Source organism: Aphidius gifuensis, linkage group LG1 (assembly GCF_014905175.1).
Source record: "Aphidius gifuensis isolate YNYX2018 linkage group LG1, ASM1490517v1, whole genome shotgun sequence".
In the NCBI taxonomy this organism is placed as follows: Eukaryota; Metazoa; Arthropoda; class Insecta; order Hymenoptera; family Braconidae; genus Aphidius; species Aphidius gifuensis.
Window position 1 is genome coordinate 25,321,169 of NC_057788.1, and position 24,180 is coordinate 25,345,348.

Sequence of the window (24,180 nt, forward strand, 5' to 3'; positions counted from 1 at the left end):
TTAAAGTTACATTTTTGTGTTAAGTTCAGTTTCTAGATTCAAGAATAGCAATCAATTGAACATTTTTCTTTCTGTTTAATCAAAACTGAAAATAATTGTTAAATAGAAAAAATTATTCTTGATAAATTGTTTAGAAATAAATAACCAACAATAAACTGCTTAACATACCTAGTTCAACAGATAATGTAGAAATATTGAAATTACATGACACAATCATTTGTTCAATCGGTTATCTTTGTTTATTTCGTCACAAACAGAATTTTTTACAAAGCTATATAGTAAAAATATTTAAGTCTATTAACTTTTATATGTCTACATGATAATTTTATTATATATATAATAATATTTATTAAATTGTGCAGTATTTTTATTCAACCATATAATAATTTTTATTGTTTTTACAAAACATGTATGTCTTTATTTTAATTAACTCCAACTATTATCTGAGATTAATCAAAAATAATTCTTTATAAATTGTTTAGAATTGAATTTTCAATAATAAACTTCATCAAATGTATTGCAATAGATAACGATGTATAGACTTTGATAACAACAATTTTTTGACATTTTACATTTTACATAATTTTATTGAAATTCCGACTATTAGTCAAATTAAAACAAAAATTACAAAGTACTATAGTAATTTCTATCCAACCATGATTTTAATTTTTAGTTAAAATTTCTCTCAGTGTAATATATTCAATATACTTTTAGTATATATAATAATTAAAATTGACCTTGAAATTTAATGATAAATTAAACATACATAAAATGAATATCCTTGAAATAAATAAAAAATACAGTCCTTAAATGTGAAATTAGTTTCATTTTACTATTTTTAATTTTTTTTAGCTATATTTCATAGAGATTATGTATAAATTATATATAGATTATACATACTAAATAGGCCCAAAACTATGTATTATCTATGTAAAACTTATACATAATCTATGTAAATTTTATATATAATTTATATTATACTTTTCCACGTGGGTAAATATATTAACTCAATAAATAATAAATAAATATTCAATTAATTAAAACACGGTAGTTTAGATTTATAAATTTAAATTTCTTAATGAATGATGAAAAATTAAAAATCTCTTTTTTCACTATGGTCTTTGATGTAAAATAATAATGATAATAAATTATTATTATTTTTTTTTTGTTTTATAAGTCCTTTGTAAATCTTTTGATGCTATTTGAACAAATCTGCATATTCAAAGATTTTTGTTATATATATATGTGAATTTCTTGCAGCATTCTGTCTGCTTTAGTGTGACCGAAATGCCAAGTCTCTAAGGTGAATAACGTATTTGGCTTTGACGTCTCAAAGCTTCCTCATACATATTATCTACAAACCCCTTCTATCTTTTTCTCTCTTTTTTTATCTTCCTTTCTTTTTTTATCGCTGAGACTTTCTTACTTATTCATTCCAGCAACAGAAGCTTAACTATTTAGGTTAAAATTCAGCATATCCAGATTGACATGCAACAAAGGCATGTTTTTCGATCTACATAAATATTTGAAAAATTATTTTATAAATATATACTCTAATTTAAAAATTCCAAAAGAAAAAAAACCACAATAAATTTCATTTATATTTAATTTAAAATTAAATTTTTAATTATAATGATGGGTTTATTGAATATTGTTTAATAAAATTGATGCTATGTACTGTCAAACAATGATAGTTATTAAAGCAAATATATATATTTATTAATTTGAATTTTACTAACTAAATATTTCATTTAGTAATTAATTAAAGTGTTATTAAATATTTGTATATGTATCAACAAATATTATACTCTCAGAATATACATATGATGAATAAAGTTTTGTGCTTTCTGTTAATTGTTTCAAATTATAGACATTTTATATAGATGAGTAAAATTTTGCAGATAATCATTGTATCATAAATCATGTTTCTAATAACACTAATGTGTTGGTGATATATCTGGTACAGGGAAGCATCTGTTACCTCGTAGTATAAATTATTATTAAATACACAATTATTATTGCATTCATTTTTTTTTTTTTTGAAAATAAATACTTTATTAATATATTCATCATATACAATGTATGAAATTTTTTTTTTTATATACTTAATTTGAAAAACTTGAGGTGAATCAAACACCTTCGATCGAAAAAATATAGATATTTTTGATATTTTTTTTTTAAATAAGGAAGAGAGAAAAAACAAATAGAAAAGATATTTTTCATCATTTTTATATATGAAACTTTTGAATATTAAAGTTTACTCGTGTGGCTTCGATGAACATTTTTTCCATCTTTTGAGTTTTTTCGTGTTTGAAGAGAAATGCAAATACGCTCTTTACCGACTCTAGTAAATCAATCTTTTTTTTTTTTTACTATCATTTTTTTAAAAGATGAAAAGCTTGACGAAATTTTTTGCAAGTATATACGTTCATGTTTAAGACTATGTATATAAAACTAAAATAAAACTATTATGTATTGGTGTTCGATATTGAAATATTCAAAGTAAAAAAAAATTTATAAATATACAAATTGTATTTTTATTTAATTTTATTGAACTTTATAAAGTTTATTTAAACAAAATTTAAGTGATTGTATTGAGTAAGTAGGAGAGATAATATAAGTATAAAAAAATAAATATAAATTAGCTTTGAGTTTTCAATGTGTATGTACATAGAGATAAAAATGCAATCAATTAGATGGAAGAAAATAAAAAAAATATCATTGTGACATAAAACTCGAGGTTGTGTATATCGTAACAGCTGGTATTTTACCGATTTAACTATTTTGTAAATATATATATATATATATATTTTTTAAAACCCTAAATCGTTGGGCTGTTGGATGTGCTTGTGTTTACAACTTTGCATGTATCCATCAGGGAATTCATTGTCACTCGCTCGCGCGCAATTTCCATTTGTTCACCTCATCCCTCACAGGTCTTGTAACCCCTCAATCCCCTTAAAACCCCATTGGTACATCAACTCGTTGCTATAATCCTGAAAAACCTATTCTACAAAACATGAAAAAGACAAAAATAAAACAAGAAAGTTTTTTGGTAAATTTAAAAAATATACAACGACAGTAAAAAAAAAAAAAAAACAAAAGGGTGGATAAAAAAAATTGAAATAGAGAATTTTTTTGTTAATTGCACTTTGCAGATTTCCGAAACTATATATATATTTAATGAAGAAAAAAGATGAAACAAAAAAAAAATATAAACGCATAAAAATGGCTTTCGTGATTAGAGGAAAAAAAGAAAATTTGAGCTTTTTGATTTAACAGTGAAAAAAAAAATTTAATTTTTTTACAGTCTCAATTTTATATTTATAGATATATATTATTTCCAGATAAATATTATTTCAATTATTCTTTATTTAAATCGTCATTAATCTAAATTAATACTGAAAATAAAATTAAAAAAACAATTTCAAAATATTAATGTAGAAAAAAATTAAATTTATTGACATTGAAAAATAATAATGATAAATTAAGAAAAATCATGTGATCAAAAATATTAATGTTGAAAAATAAAAAAAAAATAATATTAAGTAATAAACTAATTTTTAATTCTAGGCTATTTTTTATAACTATAATAGATCATTGAGTGAGCTGATGGTTAAGTCGGCAAGAGCCCTGCCTACAGTGTTTGTGGTCTCGAGTTCATGTCCAATAATAAAAAATCAAAAAATGTCTTACGTCAACTGCTAGTTGCAACTACAAAATATGTATTCTTAGCCTCTTTGTAGTTTTTGGGGCAAATATAATCTAGCATAGACCATGTGAACAACGCACCTGGTCTATGCCAGGAAATAATTGCCTCAAATTCTTGATTCATATTTTTATTTTTTTTGAAAAAAATATAATGCAACCCACTTACACATATTCTATCTATTATTATATATTTCTCTCTCATAATTATCGATGACAATTGTTCTTTTTATAATAGAGATAGCAATATTTTAATTTTATATAGGTATATTTTTTTAAATAGAGATAAGAGACCATTATGAGATTGAATGTGTTTTTGTTTTTTATATTTTTTTGCTATATTCATTTTTTCTTTTTCTATATTTTGTTAAAAATGAACTAAAAGATATAGGAAATATAAAAGAGTTGAATAAACATTTTCTTACTTTTATAATAATCATAAAATTGAGATGACAAAAAATAAAATAAAAAAAATTAGATCCTCTGGGGTAGCACGTTTACAGTACCAAAGGGACTCTTATATACATTTATCGGTTGTTCACAACTAAAGCAATATCTTTTTTACTCGATATATATATATTTTTTGTAAGTTCAAGTTTTTCTAAAATTATAAAAGATGACCTCGTCGGGATATATATATACTTTATTTTGATTCTCATGTGTATAAACTATATGAAATTTGAGGAAAAAAAAAGTATATATATAAAGAAAAATGCTTTGTGAAATTAAACTGACATTCACCAAAAAAAAAAAAAATTATTTTTTTAATTAAACTTGTCTTTATAATATTAACAACATTTTTCAAGAGTTCTTCATAATTTTACTTTTTTTTTAATTTCACACAAACACGCGAGAAAATTCACGAGTCCCACTCGACTCTTCTATACAAATGACAAATAACACCAACGTATATTTTTTATGTTGCAAAAAATCATAAAATAAATATAAAAAAATATAGGTGTGACAAAGGTAAACCTAAAAAATAACTACAAGGTATTTTTTGTTTTATTTTGTTTTGCTCTCATCATCAGATGCAGAAGAAAAAAAAAAAAAAAAAAATGTAAAGCCTCAAGTATATGACAGAATATTTATGGAACTGTGGTTCTTTGTTGAGTAGTGTAGTTTGCATTCAAAACACCTGCGAATCCATATAAACCCTCTTTCATTGTCCGAATTCCAAAAGTGTTAAAGCGAGAATTTCATCTTATATATATATAGATACTATCATACTAAACAATCTCCACTTTTAAACAAAAAATAAAAAAATTGCATAATAGTCTCTACTCTTCAAGATGAAGGTCTTGAGAGAAAAAAATTCTTCAGTAAAAGCTTGTCTAACGTTATTGTAGTTATAAAATACATACCCTTGTATACTTTATCTTCTTTACGCAGTTTTAAAAAGTTTTACTAACATTACTTTAGTAAAAAATTTAAAAGAAAAATAATAATATATAAAAATGTCTTGAGCAACAGTTGGATTAATTCAACAACATGACATTTTGAATACTTTAAGATATTTATCATATAAAAAAAAAAAAAAAAAAAATAGAATAGATAATTATAATTCTCTTTACTCAAATATATTTTAATTATATAATTTTTGTTTATTTATTGTTACAGATCATATGGATTCATCAGTCAAGAATTTTCATCTTCAAATGCAGAAAGGGTGAGTTTTTGAAATTTTTTTAATCAATTTTATTTTGATTTTCAGACGACCCAAATCTCTTTTTATCGTTTAATATGTATATTTCGTGAAATTTTTAAATCATGTGAAGTTTGTTTTTAAAATTTATTAGTCACTTTGACAACATATCAAAATGATAACTTCATTAATCTATGAATAATTACTTTGTATACATATATTCAAAATAATAATATGTGTGAAAACTAACCTGTTTGAGCCAACTACGCCAAAGATCACGATCCCAAGGATGATGAAAACCAAGGTAAATGTGTCGACTATCATCATGTTGTGATGATGATGATGGTGATGATGATGATGAAGATATTAACTCTTTGTTAGCTTGAAATTTATCTGAATTTTCTAGTTTATTTTGCTCTTTGTGAATTATTCTTGGATAACCCGTTACACGTAAAACAAGCTTACCAAGACGAGATGGTGCATAGCAAATCGTACCACCATTTAATTCGATCCATTCTGGTTGTGTTTCTTGACAACCTAAAACAATTTTAAATTTATTTTTTATCATCATTATATGAACTATTCAATTCCCCAAGTTTATTACAAATAAATTAATAATTCCAAAAATGATAATTCAATTTGATATAAAATAATAATTTAATTGATGACATTTTATGATAACGGCACATGTAGAAAGTATATTTATTGATATCATTTTTATATTATAAAAATGTGAATTTTATGGATGTCATGTAAACTCATGTTCAACTGTAAGTATCCTGTATGTTGGAGATAGTGGAATACTTGAGCTTTTCAACGATAAAAAAAACGATCGTTTTTTCATGTAGTAACATTGTGTCAATGACTCAATCCGTCTTATTTTATTCACAACGAATATGTTAAAATATTATTTCGTTTTATCATTCGTGACAGTTTTATTATAGTATACTACGGGTTTTTTTTTAACAATTTTTTTTTACTATCGTCTTATGGTATTTTTTTTTTAATTTATAAAGGTCAAATATTGAGTCTTTTTTTCTTAAAATATTATATATACGTTTGATAAATTTGACAAATTTACTTATGACAATTTTGCGTGACTAAAAAATTGTGTGACTCTATTGCAAGCTGGTTTATTTACTAAAAAAATAGTCGGGTAATTAGAAAATAATATATGACTACGAGTCACTTAGTTTAGTAGGTCAAAAAAAATTTAATAACCACAAAATAATTAAGTGACAGTTTCTTGAAAAAAAAATAAAAAGTGATTAACTAATTTATTTAAAGTGAATTTATGAAAAAAAATAAAAATTCAATGTCAAAATCAAATTATCATTATTAAAGTTTTTCAAGTTTTAGCCCTTAAAAACTTGAGATAAAATTGAATTATTATTTATTCATCTTTACTCAAAGAAAAAAAAAAAAATTAAAATTAAATTTTATGAAACTTTTTCAACGAGAAACATTATTTTTTTTATTTTTTTCGAATCAGTAATAATACCTATATATTTTTTGTTTCAATTTTCATCCCTTATATTCACTTGTGGTTATTTTATTTGAGTTATATTTCCCTCTCAATTTAGATTCATTATTTTATTTGAACAATTTCCTTTTTATTATTATTATTATTATTATTTTTTTTTAACTTTACAAAATTTATTTACTTTGTCTGTATTTTCTGTTGTCAGAAGAAAAATAAAAAAAATAAAATAAAAGTTTTTCCATATAACGAGTAACATTGGGCAGTATGCGGTAGTGTTGAAAATGTTTTTTTTTTTTTTTCTACTGATAGTAACGATGTGGCAGCTGGCTTTGAAAGCCTTTGCTGTAGATCCCTTTCGGGCACGCATCCAGAATATCCAACGATCTCATTTCGACTAAACTGGTAAATCTAATTGACGTGAGATTTCGACTTGCGAATTTATTTTATTTTTCTTTTCATATTCAACTTTATTCTTACAGTTTCAATATATATATATATATTTTTTTTTCTAAATCTTCATTCATTATTTTCACTATTAAATAATAAAAAATCAATCAAATTCATCAAAAATATATATATTGAAAGAGAAATAAAATTGGATAGTGATAAATCAATGCTTGTGGGTACAAAAAGAAAAAGCAATTGAGGATTTTTGAATTTTTTTTTTTTTTTTTTTTTTTGGAAATTCACTGACCCGAGTTTAATAGAGGAAAAGGGCTTGTGAATCGAGCCGGAAACGATTCTCCCAAAATCCTAAATACTTTATTTTATTTATTATTGTTATTATAAATAATTTCAAAACTTTTTTTTTCGATAATATTTGCTCTAATGATTTTTTTTGTTTTTTAAATTTTAAATACTTGGTGTAGTTTTGAACTTTGAGCAAATTTGAGGCTTATATAAAAGTACATAAATAATAATAAAAATCTAAATTAAAAAAATTATAATTTACCAATGACTTATTATTATTCAGTTTTTTTTTTTTTTTTTTTTTTTTTTGATTAATTGGTTTAAAAAGTAAATAATTAAAAAGTTAAATAAAAAAAAACATCAAAAACGTTAACAAGAAGTTATTATACATACACTGTTAAATTTATAATATGTACATGTATTAGTTTATGAGTTTATTTTATGGTGTATACGTGTGAGTCACAGTGTGACTGTCCTACACTCGAGCAATTAAAACTTTTTCGGTTCGTTCATTATCGAGATGTGCAAAGCGAGCTCTCGTTAGATTATGATCGAGGGGGTTTTCCATCTTTCGTTTTATATAACTATATATATATAACAACCCTTAAAACTTTTCTTTGTATATCGATAATATAATTATTATAATTTATCCAATGAAATGATGAGTTTTATTTTTCTTACATCGTGCTATTGATATTATATATCTTTCAAATAAAATATATATTTTATATATATTTTCAATTAATACTACAAAATAATTTATAAAATTTAATGATGAATATTGAAGTTTAAAAATAAATAAAAACGAAGATAAATAAATATAAATGTTTCTGTATATATTATATAATTTTCATTTTAAAACATATATATTTTTTTATCTTGCAATATATATGTATATAGACCCATACTCGAACCCTTAATCACGTTAATGGATAAAAGGTTTACTCACTAACATATATACACTTTTCTATCGTATTCATTTTTTATTCTTTGTCTCAATTTTTTCCCTTTTACATTTTATTTGATCTTTTTTTTTTCTTCTATCGTATATTATTATTATTATCATTTTTTTTTCTTTATCAAAAATCCTCTGATGTGGTAAAACGAGATATATGACATGCTCAACTCTTTTTACTTTGAATATTTTTATTTTATGTAATTTTTTTAAAAATAATTAGCACATCACGGCTTTTAATGAATATAATATATGATACTCTAATAACTGATTAACGATATTTGTTTACTTGAATTTATGATGGATACACAATGAAGTATATTAAAGGAACAAACAATTAGAATTTTTAATTTAGTTTTATCATCGGCTTCGGGCATTTTTCAATAGTAGTTAACTAACAATGATTTGTTTAGGATATTTCACAATAGCCATATGAGCTTGTCTATATACAAAAAAAAAAAATAAATAAAAATAAATAAATAATTACAAATTTTTAAAAGCATAATTTAATGATTTAAAAAAGAAAAAAATGTAAAAAAATTCAGTCAGAGACGTCAGAGTAGAGAAAAAAAAATAAATCTCAATAAAAAAAAATGTACAAACATGAAAAAGTCGTTGTATTAAATTGAGGGTTCAAGAAAGGATCAGGTTAAAAAAAAATAAAAAAATAAAATTGTATATATGTATTTGTTGTAGAGTGGTCTTTATAAGATATATGTTAAGTACTTCCATCGTTTTCATGATAATCAGATATATTCTTGAAAAAAAATATATATAAACATTTCTTCAACATTTTATATGTAGTAATAATATTATTATTATTTTTTATTATTATTATCAGTATAAAAATGTGTTTATTATATGACTTACCAGGATAGAGAAATAGTCTTGAACCAATGACAGCAATTGCACGTCTTTTCCATTGAGGAAATACAAGACCTTTTAGTATTAGAACATTACCACAACGACTGTAACCAGTTAAATCGGGTGTTGGTTCAGTTGGTCCTGCAATAAATAAATACATTAAATTAAATATTAAAATATATACGGTTTTTTTTTTTTTTCGTAAGTGATATAAGTCGTTATTGGTCAGACATTAAATATTTCCTTGTTTTTTTTTTTTATTTTTTACATTATTATTATTAGTTATTTTTTTATAAAATATAATTTTTAATAATGCTTGTGTCTTAATGTTTTTAAAATACATACTAAATGATATATTTATTATGAAAGGTATAGTAATGGAACTGTCTCGTTTATATCTATACTAAAAATAATAGTGCAAAAAGAGGCTGACAGTTTACAGTTGGTTGGTATATGTTTAAACTTCAGTTCATCCCCCTGTATTACTATCAACTTTTTATCTTTTTCTTTTTCTCTCTTTCTCATTTATTTAACTCACATATATTTATCTCACTTTTTCAAAAAACATAGTTTACACTAAAAGGGGTTGGACTGATGTGCGATACTTCGAATGACTATAAATGCAAACACGTAACAACCAACGATAAACAATGACTGTTCGTTCATCCATGAGGAATGTATTTCATTGTATTATTATTATTTTTTTTTTTTCCCACTTTTCGACATTTCAAAAACGATATATATATATATGTTTTTTTTTTGTTTTTTCCTTCCGTTTATTGGCTGACTCGATGAAAACGATAAATAAATTGTGTTCATCATTTTTTTTTTTTTTTCTTTTTACTCGTTAGTTATGTATACAATAATATTTTTAATTTTTAAACCATTTATTTTGTCAATATTGAATGAATAGGAAAGAAAAAAAAAAAAACAATATTCAAAAATAATTTCCATTTAAAAAAATTGGAAATAAACAAAACTTCATATTTTAGTCAGTTTAAATTAAATTTTTTAAATTTTTATTTTAAATTATTCAACGTCAAGATTTTATAATTATTTTTATTTATTTATTTTTTTTTTTACTGTACATCAAGAAAATAGAAATGACATACAGACATTTTTCTTTTTTATTTTATTTATATACTTGAGGTGGGTAGCAGATGATCTCGATGACATGAAAAATTTGTTGTAGAAAAATAAAAAAAAAAAAAATATATAAATAACTTTGTACTAGAATTGACACCTATGAACGTTAAAGCACGTGGTGAACACTTGGGAATGTAGTTTTTTTTTTTAATATTGTTTTATTTTGGTTTATTTTCATTTTTTAGACAAGATAAAAATATTTTTAAATTCATTTCACGTACTCGATAGTTACAGTGTATATTTTGTCAGATGATGTCAGTTTTTCAACTCTATTGATTTTAAAATAATAATGTAAAAATACAATAAATAATTTCGTTAATTGGAATTGAAAAAAAAAAAAAAAAAAAAAATAGAACAAATGAGTAAAAATGAACAAACCAGTGAGATTATTCTGAGGGTTGAATTGACAAGCATGACAATGAGCAACCAATGAACTGATGAACACTAATGAAGAAATACAACGGTTCAATATCTACCGTTACATTTCATTGACGATTTTATTTTTCGTTTCAGTAATTTTAACATAAATTTTACAAATTGATTTATTAATTAACACGATAGAATAATATCAAAATAAAAAAAAAAATCACATATAAATCGTCAATGAAATTGTATATTAAAATGTTAAAAAAATATTGTCTACTATTATTTAAATTAAAAAAATTATATATCTAGACATAATTTAATTAAATTATCACAATTAGTATATTAATATAATTCGTGTTGAAAGTCAAGTTTTCATAATATCATTAGTCATTGTTATAATCCGTTAAGCAATTAACCGTGGTCAAGTTAAAGCCTCGTTAATCATACCAACCAAGACGAATAATGTCAACTGAAAATCCCTTGAGAAAATATTTCCTTACAATAACAATATGACTCAATTAAATTTTCTAAATTAATTAATCAATTTTAAAATTAAAATATATACTATTTAATTTATAATTATATAACACTTGATTATATAATTAATTTACTATAATATTTATTTGATAAATGATTTTTTTTTTTTATTTAAAACTTTTTTATTATATAATTATCTTGTTTATAAATTATAAGGTAAATAATTTTAAAATTTAAAGGGTTAAATTAACAAGATATAAACTACACTTTGAATTTGGTCAATTTAATGAATATTAGTATTGAGGGTTGTAAAGTTTGAATAAGTTTTGTTACTACATTTGAGGGATATTTTAGATGAAATAGTAAACAACAAGATAAACTAAAATTGTTGAAGCTTAAATGTAACATTTTAGAGTTATATATTAAATTTACTAAAATTCTGGTAATATTATTTAACAGTTTATTGACTGTATAAAAGTATACAGTATCTCTTTGTAGGTTTTTTTTTTATTTCAAAATCAAATAAATTACTAAATGTTGATGGAAAAAAAATACAATTTTAATTGCCTTCAATTTTTTTTTAAAATAACAATTACTTTGTTATATATTTTTAAACGAAAAAAAAAAAAATAAAAAATAAAAATTATTTAGTAAGAAAAAAAGCATTTTTTTTTTTACTACAAAACTTTTATTTTTTGTATAAAGTTTACAATGGTTTATCTAAGTGAGAAATAAGATTATCCAGAAGAACATTCTGGAATTGCCATATTCAACCCATAATAATCGCTAACGACTTTATGTACCAAGAAATTTTCCACCACCATCTTACAGCCTTACCCTTATCGCAAAACTTTGAAAAACTTATTTTGTGGAAGTTTATGAAAATCAAGTAGAAACATGGTGATATATATGTGTAATGGTTAACATGAAAATTTTCCTATCCATATAGAATATGATTCTTGAAAGCTTAAACGATTAAATACCGATTACAGGTTTATACATAACTTTTTGACCCTCATTGTATAATTTCTTGTTCAAAAGTTTTACTCATTACTGACAGCAGAAACTCTACAACGACTGGACAATTTATATTTGATACATGAACTTTTATTAAAAAAAACTTTTACTCAAAACTTTTTATGTAAATAATAATTATAATAATAATAATAATGATAATAATAAATAAACTCCAAGAAAAAAAAAAAATAATATATAAAAAAATTGTAAATTTATATATTTTTTTTTCAACTCATTTTATTATTTAAAGTTTTTTTATTTTTATTAAAAATATTTTTCATTTGAAATTTAAATTTTTTATTCATTTTCAGTAATATAATAATTATTCATTTAAAAATAAGCTTTGATAAAATATTTTTAATTAAAAAAAAAAAAAAATCATATTCTTTTATTTTATATAAATATTAATTATAAATTTTTTGAATTTTTTTTTTTAAAAAAGCTTTTATTTTAAATAAATGATTTATTATTTTTCATATGTTTTTTTTTTTTTTTGTAAAAAATGTAACGGTTCATTTAATTAATGGATATGTATATTATACATATGAAATGGTATTATATTTTGTATAATATAATCAAGATAGAAAAGTGACATACACAAAATGCTGAGTAAAGCATAGTAACATCATAGTTACAAAGCCGGAAATAGGATGTGTATTGTTCCTATGCAGTGATTTTGCATTTGATATTGTAGTCAGTGGATATGCTATATACATCCGTTTTAATTATCGTCATCATCATCATATCTATACATACCAATACGAATATATTTGTCTATAGATAAATAAATTTAAAAAAAAATTCATCATACAGAATCAATAAATAAAGTAAAAATAATATATTCATCAACAGTATCAATATTTGATATTGACAAACATAATCGATAATATTTTACATTATTAAATAAATATTATTATTATTATGATTATTATTATTTAATTAAAAATATTTACTCAGTGCACTGAATCATTCAACCATCTAATTTTTTTTTTTTATTCTTGATGTTAAGTTAATTAAATTAAAAACGAATGGTCCAATTATTATTATTTTTATTTTTAGTTGTAGTTTTTTTTTTTTTTTGTTAATTAAAGACAAGTTTAAGCTTATAAATGGCATCTGATATTTGTTGCAGTGTAGTGATATTTTTATGGTATTTTAATTAATAAAAAATTTAAGGTTTTTTAATGAGTGGAAGACTATTATTTTTTTTTTTTTTTATAGAAAGATTTTGCTGAATTGGCATAGAAAAAGTTATCTTTTTTTATTTTTTTTTATTCTTATCAGTTATAAAGAATAATAAAAATTTTATAATTATAATAATAAAATGATGATGATATTTATGGAAAAAATATTTTTGACAATTTTGCAATTTTAATTTATATACACTCTATTATTTTTTTTAAAATTTATATTGTTGTTTATGTTAATTAATAACAACAACAAATATAATTAAAAATATTTAAATATTTATTACTATAGTATATCTGATGAGTAAAAAGTTTTTTAATATTTAAAAAGTTCATTTGTAAATGGATATTGATCCAGCTTTTTGGACATTTCAATGAATATTAATTTTCGTGATTGTTTCTCATTGCTTCAAGTAATTCTGTCCATTCACTAATTTAACAAAAAAAATAATTAAAAAAAAAAAACTTTAATTGTAATTTTTTTTTTTTTTGTTCGCGTTAATGTATTATTTTTTTTTTTCTCTTTCAGTTTAATCTCTGCATATGCATTATGAATTTTTGATATATATATTAAATCTGCTTGGTTTGAAGCTTAAATCATCAGTTATGCAAAACTGAATATTCAAAAAAAAAATTTTAATATTTTAGAGATAATATAAAAAAATTACAAATGTAATAATAATTTTTCAAAAAAATTAAATAATCTTCATTATAGTATTCACAAATTACATAGGAGTAGAAAAATTTAAAAAATTAAAAATTAACACATTTTGAGTTATTAGGAATATAAATTATGCATTTATTTTTTTTTTTTAAATAAATCAATATCAAAGTAAATAAAAATAATTATAGTTATTTAAAATAGTATTATTTAATGTCTGACTCAACGCGGAGTATACTACTTGTGCCAGTTAAAATGACTAGTATTAAAACTTGAATAATATAAATTTAATAATTGTTGTAAATTAATAAAATTAGTTATCATTAAATTAACACGATTAATTAAATTGATTCATTAGCTTTCAATAATGATTTCAACATAGCAAAACCAATCAAATTTATCTATACATCTATATGTATAATGTTTCAATTATCTGATTAAAAAAATTGACAGTATATATCTAGTGTTAAAAATAAAATAAAAAAATAAATATAATAATACTTACCAACATGAAATGCAATAAGATAACGAAGTTCAGGATCAACACCAAGACGTGCACGTCTAGTAATATTATCAAATCCAATTTGTTTTAAAAAATTATCTTGATGTTCTAATGGTTTTTCATCAGGACCCATTCGTCGACCAGCTTTACCACCATACTGAAAATTTGATTTAATTAATTTATTAATTTATTCAGTCAAAATTTATAACTATAACTTAACTTGACTGATCAAAACAGCCTCAAAGTATTCAAGTATTCATCTTTCTAAAATTTAATACAATGAATATCACATGAAACATTTATGCTCAAGTGATTATAAACAGCCTCAAGATATATAATATGACTAATTTTATCATTAATAAATTTTAAGATAAATATAATTTTATATATTCATATATGTAATTATACATATTATTATTACATTACAATTATACCTATATATAAATTGAAATGTTTTAAAATTAAAATCAAATTTTTTCATATATATAACAAAGTTATATATAAATTTATGGATATAGAACAAATGTTACTTTTACATTTACTACATTTCTCGTTATTACCACCTGGTATTCGTCATTTACAACATCCAGATGGAGTTTAACTGAAAACCCATTAAACTATCACACACAAAAATATCAAAAGTTTTTATCGATTTCATTTATCCAAAATGATTATCATTATTTTTATTTTTTCTAATGGTCAGCAAAAAAAAAAAAAAACTCTTTACAATTATTCAATATATCTGTTTTACTGTAAAAAAAAAAAAAAATAGCTGACTTGATTTTATAGTAGTAAAAAAATTTTAAAATAATATACGTGTATTGACTAATTACACTTAAAACTACACTCAATGACAAAAAAAAAAAAAAAACTTCAAACTAAAAAAAAATTAGAAATATTTTTACTATGAAAAAAAAAAAGTTTATTAGTTTTGAAAAAGTTTGATGGTCCAATTATGATTTGAACGTTAAGTTTTTTACCTCTATCCAAGTGTGAATTGAGGTAAAAAAAAAAAAAGTATAATAATAATTTTTTCTCTTCGAAAAAGTAAGTAAGAAAAAAATAAAAATTAAAAAACGTATATATATATGTATTTTCGTTTAATCGAAACTTTTACTCCAAGGACATTGGAAAATTAGCTTTGTGTGCAAGTGACTTGAATGTTCTTTTTTTATAATTTTTTTTTTATTAAAAAAAAAAAAAACTAATACTGAGTAATTAACAAAACTCATTATAAGCTTCCATTGAGGATAACACGAGACATACCCCTTTGGGAATTTGAATGTATTGCTTGCTCAATGTCCTCTGGTGGTTGGTTATAACATACTCACATGAATATAGCATTTTAAAGGGGTGAAAGAGACAGGAGAAGGATTATTACAATTATCGATATATCTCTATGTACATATAGATGCAGTTGTTTATCATATATATGTATTTATGAATGTGTGCATTGATCGTCCACTATGTTCAATTAGAATAATATTTGAATATAGTTATGTCACGTATAATTATCGATTTTTATATATATATTTATATATAATAAATCATGTTAAAATTAATTACTATACATATATTCAAAATTAATATTTTTATTATTATTGGGAATTTAAAAAAAAAAATTTATATCTTAAATTGATAAATATTCCAAGTCATTAGATCTGTAGAAATAAAAGAAGGATTTTTTTTTTTTTTTTCATTTGCTGTAGCCAATTGTCTCTTGTAAGTTTTTTATTTTATTTTATTTTAAATATTATTGATTTTTATATTCTTTATAGTATTTTTTTTTTTTGTAGAGAATATAAAAAAAAAACTTAATAATGAAATTTGTCATTCTACGTAATGGTTAATTAAGTTTGAATGTATATATGTAGTTTTTTTTTTTTGAATAATTTTTTTAATGATAATCGTGGTATAAAGTTTCAAGTGTAAGTAGATCAAGTTGCATTGGGTCATGGTTTTCTTTGTGTTCTCTCGTTTAACAATAGAGATGGTAAATTTTATTTTTTACTTTATCATAAAATTTAGTTAAACTTTTATCCTTTCTGATGATGTATACTCTTGCTATCTGAATATATTGCACATGACGTAAGTAATTTTATTGTTCATAATTTTAAGTGAATTTACCTTTTTTTTTTTTTTTTTTATGATTCAATTTTTATTCTTGACTTTTTATTATACACAAAGTTGTACCACTAGGTTTGTGGACATATGTTTATACGTAGCAATTTCGGTGAAAATTCTGCAGTTTCTCACCACAGGCCATTCTTGAATTGTTTTGAGTTTTTTTTTTTTTTGTATTATTTAAATAATAATCGAAAAAATAAAATTTTATTTTATCTTATTTTTAAATAAATTTGAATTGGGAATAGAGAAATTCAGAATTTCATAGAAGAATGGAAATAATAAAACAAGGCTTAGGAGGAGGGTAAAAAATTATGGAAATAATCGGATGATATATATATGTCATCGGTGGGATTGGAATAATGCTGACTCTGTTGTAATTCACACGAGAGTTCAATATCAGAATGATCTGAATTTTGGATATTCTCTTGACAGTCGTATTTGAATAGTCATTATCGACATGTCCTAGCTGTGTTTGATTAGATTAATTCTATTGAATATTGTCTGTCAATATTGAAAATAATTTAATAGTCATTTAATTGTTTTTTTAATTTTTTTATATTTTTGTTTTTTAAATTGAAATATATATGTATTTAAATTTTATATTTTTCATTGTTATTTATTTTTGTTTTCAACAATGAAATTTTTACTAAAATAATTCTACAAGGTTTCATCTTGTGTTGAATATAAAATAGAATAGAAAATTGAATCCAAATATTGTAAAAATTTTATTTACAATATTATTTATAGTAAAAAAAAAAAATTTAAAAATAACTGCAGAATAGATTATTTTTATATTATAAAATATATACTGTGAGTTTATGATTTTCAATATTACATTGACAAAATATTTTAAATAATTTTAAAATATTATACTCAATATGGTAAATTAAAAAGTTACAAGAAAAATTTAATAACGAAATAAAAAAAAAACATGAAAAATGCCAATATTATTTCTGTCTTTCACTCATATATAATATTTGAATTTAAAAAAAAAAAAATAATAAAACGAAAAATGTTCTGTTTCTTGTTTCATTGGTTTTTTAAAGAACACGTGTCATGGTCACACAGGCAAGTGAAATTGAACCAAATGCACCTGTCTGTATTTCAAAAATAAGGCAGGTGTCAGTGCAATATACATTCCCTTTTTCATCATCATATCTTCTACTCTGTTTATACTCATTAAATTATATCTATAGCATACTATTTTATATATATACAGTAAAACACGCAAGAAACCACATTATGCCTAAAAGGTTTTCCATTTACGTCAACTATCTCATAACATGAGATATACAGCAATGCACTTTACTCACATTAAAGTCTTAAAATATATTTATATAATAATAATTTCTTTTTTTTTTTTTTTTTTTTCACTTCATTAATTTACGTAATTAAATATTTATCATGAAAAAAAAAATTTAACTACGTATATTTTAAAGTCGTTTTTTTATGTTTGTATTTTTTTTTTTATATTTATATATTTGAAAAAAAAAAAAAAAAGTTTAGTAATAAAAAAAAATTGATTGTCAACAATTTGATTTACCAACAAATTTATGTCATCATAAATTCTGAATATTTCAATTTTCCATATGAATATATATATAAAGTAAAATTTTATATTTATGATTGAACTTGGTGCATCATCTTGTCGTGATTTTCTTGTGGTAGATGAGATAAATAAACGAGAGAAAAAGATAGAAGTAAATTTAACCTATATATAAAATTTTTGAATATATATATATAATGTACATATTTGGTTGTATATAAATATATACAATCATGAAAATTCCAAGGTATATGAACACGATATAAACTTGACACATGGACTAACGAAAATTTTAGTAACATTACTATGTGTAAAGTCAGCCAGTTCTATAGTCAAACTCTCACCCTATATTTCTCGTTATATTGCACGCTCACTGAGGCTGAATGTGATAACGAGGCACATATTACTACTACAGTTTTTAAGCTTGCTTTTTTTTTTTAATGTCAAAACTAAACATCTGGATTTGTCTGAGCAGAAATTTTAATTGCAAGAGAAAAAAAAATTGTAAATAATATTCTACTTTTTTTTTTTTATCTATTATAAAAAAAAATCATCGAATACTTTTTTTTTTTTTTTTTTTCATTTTTGTTATTTTCTATTTATTTTTTTAATTATTTATATATAATTATTTATAAAAAAAGTTTAATGATTTTTTTTTATTTTGCTCTATATATAAATTATTTATTTTTTTATTTTTAAAACGATTGATTGAAAAAATCTTCAGGCAAATATATGAAAAAATGATGATATAATAAAAATAAAAATGAGAGAAATAAATTCAACGAACGGATTTAAGACTCGAAGCTGTGTCAGTCATACCGAATAATCTAAAGAAAAAACCCGCATAACCGTCTTGCATTCACAATCGCGTTTTCAGACATCATCACAGAGAAAAAATATTATTTTTTTTATTTTTATTTTCTCTTGGAATTTTTGAATTTTAAAGTACCTGAGGATATAATTTATTTCCGTCTATTTTTTTTTTTTTTTTTTTTATGCTTTATAAAAGAAGGCAATAGAGTTTTACGAATCTGAATTTTTTTTAATATATATATAAGTCAATGATTCTACTTGGCTCATTATTACAGCTTCAGAAAATTTCAACAAATATAATTTAAAATATTAAATTTTTATTATAATAAAAAAAAAATGATTTCAATTTGAAATACTTATAAAAAAAAAATATGAAATAAATTTTTAAAATTACAATCAATTTGTTTGAATATATTTAATAATTGAGAATTTGATATTTAATTGAAACATTCTTAAAAATAAATAAAAGCAATTTTATTTTAATTTTATATTTCTCGTTTTACGGTATATACTTGCTATAAATAGAAAAGATCTCAATCAATTTCTGAACTTTTTTTATTATATACGTTCTGGTATCTTTTTCATTATAATTCTTTGTAATTCCATCAGCTAATATTAAAAAAGTAAATGAATAAATAGAATAAACCCAACAATCTCACAAACAAATAAATAAAAAAATTACTTTTTTTTTTTTTTTTTCTTTTGAATTCATTGAAAATATTTAAATGGTATTAAAGATACAAGGAAAAAAAAAGTATTATTAAATAAATTGCTGGTTTTATTTAAAAATTATTTTAAATTAAATTCTTTAAATTAGAAAAATAATTTTATAATGAGATAAAATAAATATATAACTGACGTAGAAATTTCAAAATCGATTTGACGTCAATCTCATGTTGGTTTTCTAATTTAAAACTCAAATTGACGTTGAAAATCGAGTTCTAATGAACTTTGAAATGCTACGTTAAAATAGTTCAAATCAACATCGAAAAATTATTGAACTGGACAAGCTTTCAATCTTTTCAAATTTAGCTTTGATTGTTTTAATTTTTATATAAATAAATTAAGTATTTACAAAAATAATTACTGAGTGGATTTTTTTCCAATCGAGGCTTTTTCATCATCATCTACAATATCGGTAAGTTTGACAATTTTTTTATGTAATCTATTTTAATTTTTAGACGACCAAACTCCTTTTCCATCGTTTAGAGTATTAAATTTTCAAGTTATTTAAATTTGCATTTGCTTAATCGCGTATAATTATTAATTTATTTTTTTATTTTATAATTGATCGTAGAGTATTAACTTTTTTTTTTTTTTAAACTTTTGACATTTTTTCTTTTAAAAACCATCATCTTACATTGAAAAACGTATTCATCTGAATCGAAAATTCCCAGTGGAAATGTGGCAACGAATATCCTCTTATACGTGATCCCACATGAATTTGATCCCCCCCTGGATATGTCACACGTATAAAACCTCTTTATTTACACTCTTGTATTTACAGCAGTGTACATACATTTTCCCTCTCGAAAAAATGTTTTTTTTTTATTTATTCTATGTGACTACAATGTGTTTATCGATTTAAATACATATATACAAAAATATTTTAGTTACAATAAATATATCATGTACCTTTGATATTTTTATATAAATAATAAATTTATTGATGTTGTTAATTTAAAAAAAAAAAAATATAAATATAAAATATAGCATAGATAAGGTCAGTAAATATCAAATGAAAAAAAAATATAAATATTAAAACGGGTTTAAAAATATTATTACTATTTTTAATTTTATATTTTAATGAAATTAAAAATGTAAAAAAAATAATAAAAGATAACAATATTGATAAAGTGAACTTTATTTTAAATTTTAATAATGATTATTATTAAGTTATTACCAATTCGAATAATATTCTCATTTTCGTTGATTATCACATTATCAGTAATCGGTTTAGCTGCCATAACATATAATAATATCCTGATGATGATCTTTGTAATTTTTTTAAAAATGTAATTAAAGAGAGTTAAGGGTATTAGAGATTTTTTTTAATTACTATAACGCTTTTTGCTTTGAATATATATTCCTAGCTTAAAGTATAGTTGGCTTAGTTTTTTTTTTTGTTTTATGAAAAAAAAAGATACACAAAAAAGTTCTTTCCACGAGCTGTTTCAGACGAGATAGCAAAAAAATTAAAAAATTTACAAATTGGTAATTAGATTCTACGTTTACATGTGAGGATATTTTTTTTTTTTTTTGCCATTAGGTTCTTCAAAATGTCATCTCTATTGTGTAATAAATTTTAAAATCCATCATTAAAATTTATCACACAAATATTGAAAATATTATATTATTCTATTTTTAAAATAATAAACCTGCGATAATAATATCCAAAAAAAAAAAAAAAAAAAAATAAATATAGGTATACAATGAAATAAATTATTTCATCTTTTTATTTCATTGTTTATTTATTTATTTTTATTTTTTCTTTCTAATGAAAACAAATCAAGTGAATACATTTTAAAATGAATAGCTGGCAAACGTGCCAAGTACCTCATCTGTATTTGACGATGCTTTAAAATCTTAAATTGCATATACACTTTTTGAATTTAAGATTTATTACTTTTGTCAATTGCATTTAAAATTATTTTAACTGCCAAGTTAATGCTTAATAAAAATTTCATTATCATTCATTTAAATTACATCTAAAAAATTTCTAAAAAAATCTATATTTTTTTTTTTCTTTTTTATATCTAAAAATATAACCAATATTAAAAAAAAATAATATATAAACTTTATAAGAATATTTAATTTAAATTTTATTCAAAAAATAAAAAATTCAACTGATAAGAATTTTTTCTTTTTTTCCCTACTTTAAATTTTTGCTGATGTGTGCAAAGATATTTTTATAAGAAAAAAAAAAAAAAAAAAGAAAATATTCATATGTATGAAAATAAAGTTGTTACATTTTTTTTTATTTTTCCAATTTAGATAATACACACAGTAAAAATAATAAATTTTATTATTAATTTGAAATAAAATAAAAGTAGCATGCATGCGATTTTTTTTTGATTTTTTTTTTTTGTAAATCTTACCTGAATGTACAATGACAGTTCATCGCCAAGAAGCATGTCCCTGCAGATATCTTTGGCAGTAGTATCGAGAGTTAGATAGACAAGACTACTCTCAATTCCCGTATGTATTCTAACCCATCCACTACCACTTCCAACATCAATTCCAACACCAGAATCCCAAGAGGAATTAAATGTTTCTTGATGGCTCTCATCCTTACTACAACTTAACTTTGTACTTATAAATTTAATCGAATCATCACTTAAATTATCATCATCATCTTCACCTCTGCCCTCATCAACACAAATATCAACACTATTTTTATCATTATCAAATTTACCAATTGTTTCATTTAAATTATCAAGTATTTCTTTTTCAAGATTTTTCGTTGATTCATCATTTGTATTGACAATTTTATCAAAATCTTCATTATTTAAATTTTTTATTATTTTTTCATCATTGTCATTACTATCATCATTATTGGCTGATGATAAATATGGATTTTTTGGTGTTATTTTATTATTTTCATCAATTGATTTATTTTTTTCATCATTTGGTATATCAATAATTGTTTTAATTGGTATATTAATTTTATCATGAATTTTATTTAATTGATAATTATCAATATTAAATTCTGGTTTAACTGATAAACTAAAATTATCATTAATTTCAATATTTTTATTTTTAATTTTATTATTTGTACCAAAATTAATAATTGATTTTGCAATATTCATTGATTTTTTCATTTTAATTGATTCAAGTTTATCACTTGTTGATATTGGTAATGTATTTTTTTTACTATCTAATTCATCATTATCACATTTATGTATCATAACTTTTTCAATTATTTTTTTATTATTATTATTTGTTTTTTTGGATTTTAATGATTGTTGTTTTTGTTGTTTATTTTTAATTTTTATTTCTGAATATAATTGTTCTTTATTATCTTTAATATCTTGTAATGCAATTCTATTTTTTGGTGTACTTGTCATTCTTAATGTACCATTTGAATTTTCAATTTTATCACGTACTGTTTTAACATGTCCTTGTTTACTTTTTAATTGTATTTTTTCATAATTTTTTAATATTTTTTGATTTAATTCATGAATTAATTCTAATCTTTGACTTATTGAATCATCAATTTTTTCATTATTTGGTATCCATCTTCTTCTAACTGTACCAGTTAAATCACAATTACCTGTTTTATTTTTAATAATATTATCATCAATTTTTTTTCTTATTTGACGTTTTTTACGTGACATTGTACATTCACCATAATTATATTTTGAATCATTACGTATTATATTTTCATTATCACCAGAAAAACCAGATACATTCAATAAATCTAATGTTTTTATTGGCAATGATTTAATTGTATTTTTATTATCATGATTTTTTAAATTAATTTTTTTATCTTTTTTAATTTCAATGCTTTTATTTGATCCACTATCTATACTTATTTTTTCATTTAATTCCCAATTTATTGTTGTTTCTGGATTTGTTAATTTTAATTTAATTTTATCATCATCATATTTATTTATTAAATTTTTTTTACTATTTTTTATTTTATTTTCAAAAAATTTAGTTTTATTTTTTTGTTCATTTGATTGTAATGATGATAATTTTTTTATTACATTATCATTTTTATTTTCCATTGTTGTTAAAACCATATTTAATATTTTTTAATAAACAATTTTTGATTTTTTTTTATTATTAAATCTGTAAAAAATAAAAGTCAAGTTTAATTATAAAAAATAATATTTAAAAAAATTTTTTTTTTAATTTTTTCGTGATTCAATAAGAAAATATAAATAAGTGAGTAGACAGAAAAATTTTTAATGAAAGAAAAATATAATAATATAAATGAAAATATAATAAAAATAATATTATGAATTTTGATTGTAATTCAAGCATCGTT

General features: G+C 21.5%; 1 protein-coding gene and 1 long non-coding RNA gene across 2 annotated transcripts in view; one reads left to right on the forward strand and one right to left on the reverse strand.

Moving 5' to 3' along the window:
• LOC122856429 (PH domain leucine-rich repeat-containing protein phosphatase 2) overlaps nt 1–23,638 on the reverse strand; it is a 40,663-nt gene extending 17,025 nt beyond the window's left edge. The window contains exons 1-4 of the mRNA XM_044158099.1: nt 22,286–23,638; nt 14,705–14,858; nt 9,352–9,486; nt 5,604–5,890 (exon numbers count right to left, since the gene is read on the reverse strand). Coding sequence (XP_044014034.1) covers nt 5,604–5,890; nt 9,352–9,486; nt 14,705–14,858; nt 22,286–23,524 — 1,815 coding nt within the window. The 5' untranslated portion in view covers nt 23,525–23,638. The remainder of the gene's footprint in view (nt 1–5,603; nt 5,891–9,351; nt 9,487–14,704; nt 14,859–22,285) is intronic.
• The window catches only part of LOC122857572, a 63,659-nt gene that overhangs the window by 20,826 nt on the left and 18,653 nt on the right, over nt 1–24,180 (forward strand). Inside the window, exon 4 of the long non-coding RNA XR_006374225.1 lies at nt 5,329–5,377. This is a non-coding gene — a long non-coding RNA (uncharacterized LOC122857572). The remainder of the gene's footprint in view (nt 1–5,328; nt 5,378–24,180) is intronic.